Source organism: Daktulosphaira vitifoliae, unplaced genomic scaffold (genome assembly GCF_025091365.1).
Source record: "Daktulosphaira vitifoliae isolate Bord-2020 unplaced genomic scaffold, ASM2509136v1 Scaffold_5, whole genome shotgun sequence".
Lineage (NCBI taxonomy): Eukaryota > Metazoa > Arthropoda > Insecta > Hemiptera > Phylloxeridae > Daktulosphaira > Daktulosphaira vitifoliae.
In genome coordinates this window covers 24,111,979-24,118,121 of record NW_026099576.1, presented here as the reverse complement: position 1 = coordinate 24,118,121, position 6,143 = coordinate 24,111,979, and the positions used below count along the sequence as shown (strand labels likewise).

General features: G+C 28.3%; 1 protein-coding gene across 1 annotated transcript; it reads right to left on the bottom strand.

Moving 5' to 3' along the window:
* Nucleotides 1–3,169: 3,169 nt before the first annotated feature.
* LOC126906979 (uncharacterized) lies at nucleotides 3,170–4,966 on the bottom strand. The gene is made up of 2 exons (XM_050687964.1): nucleotides 4,861–4,966; nucleotides 3,170–4,073 (listed from the first exon to the last, which is right to left on the bottom strand). Exons 1-2 carry the CDS (start codon nucleotides 4,930–4,932, stop codon nucleotides 3,321–3,323), a joined length of 825 nt encoding a protein of 274 aa, XP_050543921.1. The 5' UTR covers nucleotides 4,933–4,966; the 3' UTR covers nucleotides 3,170–3,320.
* Nucleotides 4,967–6,143: the final 1,177 nt, after the last annotated feature.

Genomic DNA, 6,143 nt, shown 5'->3' with positions numbered 1-6,143 from the left:
CGGCCTACGGGTCTCTACCCTCAAAATCCGCGTCGACTAAATTGCGACATAAGTCGTATTGAGCGGAAACTTAAAAAATAATAGCACTAACGGGCGCGACTTGTCAAAACAATTTTTTGGTATTAAATAGCAATAAACAGTTCGGCCGATAATTTTCTGATGAATAATAACAGTAACGTATCGTATGAGATAGCGCTTAGACAAACCATTTAACTTAATTATTTATTTACTATTTTAATGCAATCCACTTCATAATAATCATAATATTATTGCATTTATTATTAATCGAAATAAGTTTTATGAGATTTAATAGTTCATCCACAGCTTTAACAAGCACTATGTTTATCTATAAATTATAACTAAACCTCAAAAGTCACAGAAATNTCATCGAAAACGTTTATTTATTTACAACATAATTCTTTTACCAATATTATTGTATTGATTTAGGTTTGAGTCTCTCATTAAACCGTATTTTTCAAATGATAATTATATCGATTTGTACTTCGAGTATATTACTTCAATAAGAACGAAATTTTTTTATGTGTGTGATCAAGACAATAATAAAACATTAATTAATAAAGAAAAGTTAATTTTTTTTTATTTTTAAAAGAAACTAATATCCTATGTTGACAATATTATTTACCATAGGTCAAAAAATAATTTTAATAAATTATTAATTATAATAATGCATTTAAATTATATTTCGAGTACTGTATTTCAATATGAATAAAAAAATTTTTTATGTGTGTTGTTGCCCAATAATGAAACATGATTTTTCCTATTTATATTACTTTTTTATTTGAAAAAATAATAATTATGTGTGCAATATTTTTAAATACATTGAGACTTTATTATCTGATATTGTATCAGATTTTACAAATTTTATATGGCAATTATCGTACACGGTGACTCTTAGTCAATTATTATGCATTGAATTTCCGATTCATAATCGTTTTGTTCGAATGACAAACAATTCACTATTGTATTATTTTACAAGTTTAAATATTTATTTATTTAGAGAATACTTGGAATATTCGTTTTTGCCTACTCCATTAGATACATTCGACGTACTTTAATTTCGAATACTCTACTTTAATATGAAATATTAATCGGTTTTAGTGAGTATTCTACTTTTGTATATTTCCCTCCACGAACCCGATCGACGCGTCGGTCGTGCTACCGATTTCTCCTGTTATTNCTCCACGAACCCGATCGACGCATCGATCGTGCTACCGATTTCTCCTGTTATTGTTCAACGAAACGTATCCGGCGCAGCCGGATACCTCTTTCCATAATCTGTTACCTACTTGGTAACCGGCCTTTGCCGCCCCTTCTCTAGATCGCGTAGCAAACCCTTGGTTTCCGTAGCGAAACGTTTGGACTTCTTTTCCGAAATCATCTCCCGATCCAACTTCGCTTTTGCAGCGAACATCCCCTTTTAATTATTGAATTTTTTTAATAATAAGCGTTAGTGTTCTGAACAGACCTCAAGAACACGGAGAATACTCTTTGGGGCCCCGAGACTATTCACACCCAAAGAAAAACCTCAATCAAAATTGAAAGAGAAATTTTATCAAGGGTTTATGATAATGTTTTATTATTACGAACAAAATAACTATTCTTATAAATAATTATTGTTCAAGACAAGAAAAAAAAATATCATATTGATAAATATATCATTGATTCAATAGTAATGATATATTTATCAAATTGAACAATGAATTTATTATATAGATCGAGGTTTTTCTCTGGGTGTANATATAGATCGAGCTTTTTCTCTGGGTGCAAGAAGTCGACGACAGGGCCGGGCTTTTCATAGGAACCGCATGGTAGCCGACTATTGAGAGCCCACACGAAGGAAGCTCCTCCAACGCTCAATAGCTTGTGAATTAAGGAGTGTGGATATCAAAGAGGTTCTTACTATGACACTAATGTCCCTCCAAATTTTTATATTTTAAATATTTTTTCTTTTCCTACGTAGAATTATTTTGCCAAAGTTCTTTTGTTTTGTATTAAGGTCTAGGGTCAGACCTTAAGTGTAGGGGGAGCAGCGTTGTATTTGCATGTGCCCATATCTCTGTCTCCCATAACATCGTTGTACCGTTTAATAGACACATATATATATATATATATATAATTAACACAGTGACATACAGCAATACTAACAGGAGGGCGGACTGCACACATAAACATTTTTTGCAATTCACGGCCAATGTGCCATAATAAGATATCCCTATCGACAGTTGACATTTTACCATCTTCGCGATCACTACTTTTGCCTGATAATTAACTTAACTTCGCTACCCCATATATTATAGTGTGTGTGTATGTCGCCGTCAGCTCCCTGTTGGATTAATCATCTCTAGGTGTCCAGCAGGTTGTATTATCCATTTAATATTTCAATTGTTTAATAAATATTTATTTATATCGTTGTTAACCTAAAGTGTTATATATATATATTGTAGTGCGACCCTTGGTAGTTCCTCTAAGGGAATATAAATTAAATAGGAAACTTCAGTACCTAAGGTAGATATAGCCTAGCCAGCTATCCCCCGTTGGTCCCTTAGAATACTGTCGACGAGCATTTAGGCTAAACCCCTAAATAGCGACGTAACACCTTAAATATAAGATTAATAAAATTCATTGCAGAACCTTTAATATATGTGCTTATTTGTTATTTAATTGTCTATTCTCGTAATTTATGGGATCTGCGGTTAGCCGTCATCCTGACAGTTGACCCTTCTCTCGCTTTAAAAAATAGCGATTTCCAAAGGCTTAAAGAAAATCACAAGTAACACAAGTAACCGTCCTACGTTCTAGCTGCCTCGTGTGAAACAAAAAAAAGAGAAGCAAGTTAATTATCATCTTTTCATTTGAAAAACTAAAGTTGACACATTTATAAAATATTAGAGAAAAATATAAAAATACCAATGCTTGATGATAGATTAAAAAATACTTTTTAGTTTATCAAAAGAAGTGGGTTAGAATATTTTTTTAAGGCGATGATGTACTAAAAATTTATATTATACAATTGATTTTTTTTATAATATTTAAGCGAATTATTATTATAGTTTCTATTAAAACGAAGAATAGGGCCTACTTTTTATTTTAAAATAAAAAATCACACGATTTTTAGCAAAAATACAATTTATAATGACAAATATCGTCAATATACCTTACGAGTGTCATATGTATAAATTATTTCATATCTAAACGATTATTATTTTTGTCTTTTATTAATTTTAATATGGTTGAATAAATTATTGATTACAAGTGTGATTGAGAATTACTATAAATATTTTTGATAAATATCTACAATACTAAAAATGTACTGTCATACTCAAATCAAATTCTATTATGTGAATTCTTTTAAATTCTGCGTCAATTAACATAAAAATTTGCTGAAATTTTCTCTCTATTTCCTTCTCACATATCAGTTTAAATTTGTATGGCTCGATGTCTCTGTGAGGTTTCGAAAATTCTTTTAATATTTTATCTAATACATTTTGTGACAGAATGTGTTCGTCTTTAATATTATTCCATCTATAGTTATTTTTTATATAACATTTTTCAATTTCTCGGGGCGTTAAAAAAATATTTGCATACTCATTTACTAATCTTTGAAAAACAAGCATTATATAGCAATCCTTAATTTCTTCATTAATTTTATGTATTTGTTTATGTAATTTTTCGCCTCCATTCAACGTTAATAGTGCATCACTCAATTTATTTAAATAATTCATGACATCGTCCCAATATAATGTTTTACAATAATCAATTCTTAGTGCCTCATATGCATATACCATTAGTAAAATCGCATACTTAAAAATTCGATCGCCCATGATTTTTGTTGCTTTTTTAAGAGTGAATTCTATATCACTCCTGTACATTGTTGAATTAAGAATGAAATCGTAAATTGTTGTATTGGGTAGTGTAGGGAAGTACGATTGAACAAGTTCTTCTTCGACATATTTCCATAAAGACAAATTTTCGAGATTTCTTAGTTGTCTTATGCTTCTTTTATCATAGATCGTATCATTTATTAAATATGTATTATTATCCAGCATACTGGTCTGTTAAAAATAAATAAATTTTTTTTATTAAATCGCAATTAATTATCTTCCTAATTAATAACATATTTTATAGGGTATATCTTAAAACATTTAAGGGAGCAAACTTTAAGTATATGATAAAAACTAAAATATATTTGTTTACGAGTTTTTACACAAGGAACAATATCATAGATTCTGTTCACACCGTACCCGCCTACTGCTAGTGAGATCAAAGAACATTAGTACTTAATAAATAACTAATAGTCTAGACCTATACAGCAGTAGAATTATTATAAATAAAAATCAAATTATAATTTCTATCAATTATGACTTTAATTCACTTGTAAATTAAATAATAACGCACAGTACTGTCGGGACACCACATAGTGAACTTAAATATAGATTAAAATCTTATAGAAATATTTACCACTATCATTGCTCGTGTGAAATTGCACAAAAAGAAAATTCTTAGGGAGGTTTTTATTTTAAAGCATATTGTTAAAATTTAACAAAATTTTTATATAATGACAATACAGGAAAATGATTAATTGATTTTAATCATTAATACAAAATAAATGAAGGAATAGAGAAATAAAAATTTGAATTACACAAATAATAATTTTTATTGAGTCAAGTTAACAGTCGGCATTTTTATTTTTATAATGTTATTAAAATGATTTCACAACATTACTTTTTTAAATTTCTGCCTGGGCCGTAATGAGTCCTGTATTTACTTTAAATTAAATTTTAATTTGGAAATATTGAAAATATAAATTTAGTACACACAAAGACATATTTATAAACTCACTTGAATTTTAATTATTTTGATTTGAAGTAGTTTGTTCACTTTCTTAATGAATGACTCTAGTTTTAGATTCATTTTCTCTACTATAAATAAAAATAATTGTTAGTTTTGTTATATATATTACGTAGAATTTCTGTTTTGTCATGAAGAGACATTAATTTGTTTCAGCGGGTGATATAAGGATTTATTAACATGACATATACATACCATTGTATTCGAAATAGTTATCTTTTCCTTTGTAATTTAAAATAACGTTGTCTTTTTCGAAAGTCTTCAAAATACAAATAACAATAATTATAAAAATTTAAAAATAATTTATATTTTCTGAATGTTAATTAGCATAATCGAATATTTTTTCTTAAAATGAAGATGAAAATAAAAGAAAACAAATACTTTCATGTATACAAAGAATTACCGACCGTATTTCAAAAATCACAAATAAATTCAAAATAAGAACCCTTTTCAAATTGAACAAAGTTTTGGGATAAATACTCTGAAACCAGAAAGTCAATCTATCAGAAATGCAAAGACCCGCAGTTTATGAAATTCTGTATGAATATGGTAAGTCATTCATTGGACAAAAAAATACGAAAAAGACGTAGATTACCAAAGGACAGAAAAATCCGCGGTAGCTGAACACGCCAAAAATAGTGGACACGAAATCCAATTTGACCAAGTCAGAATATTGAACTAAGAAGCTCATTTTGGCAAACGGATGTACAAAGAAGCAATTTAAATAAAGAAATGTCCAGAAAATTACAACAGAGAAGATAAATGAACTATTAGCAAGACTTGATTTCCTAACATATACCAACATCAATTAATTATGGTCTCATGTTATACTACTTAAGGAAAAGTGGGCAAGTTGATACTTTTAAGCTTTTATTAAATCTATTAAAAAAAAATTCACCATAAGAATTTAAAATTAGGGAAGAAATATTTCTTGATATATTTAAATGAATTGGTAATAATCTAATTAATTAATTTTAATCATATTTAAAATTTTAATTAGTTAGAAAGAATGATCAAATTGGACATATTGCCCAATACTTGGGGCAAGGTAAGTTTTTTAAGCTAATATACATAAGCGTAATTAAAGTTATGCTTATATAATGTATTATGTGTGTAATCCCTATTTAAAAGGAGTCACCCCTTAAAAATTTTGGAAGAATTATACAATTTTTTAATTGTTTTACGGAGTAATAAAACAAAAAAAATATTTAGAATGAAAAATTTCCAGCAGGGATCTTAAATCTTCGAATTATAATTTTCCTTCAAATAAAAAT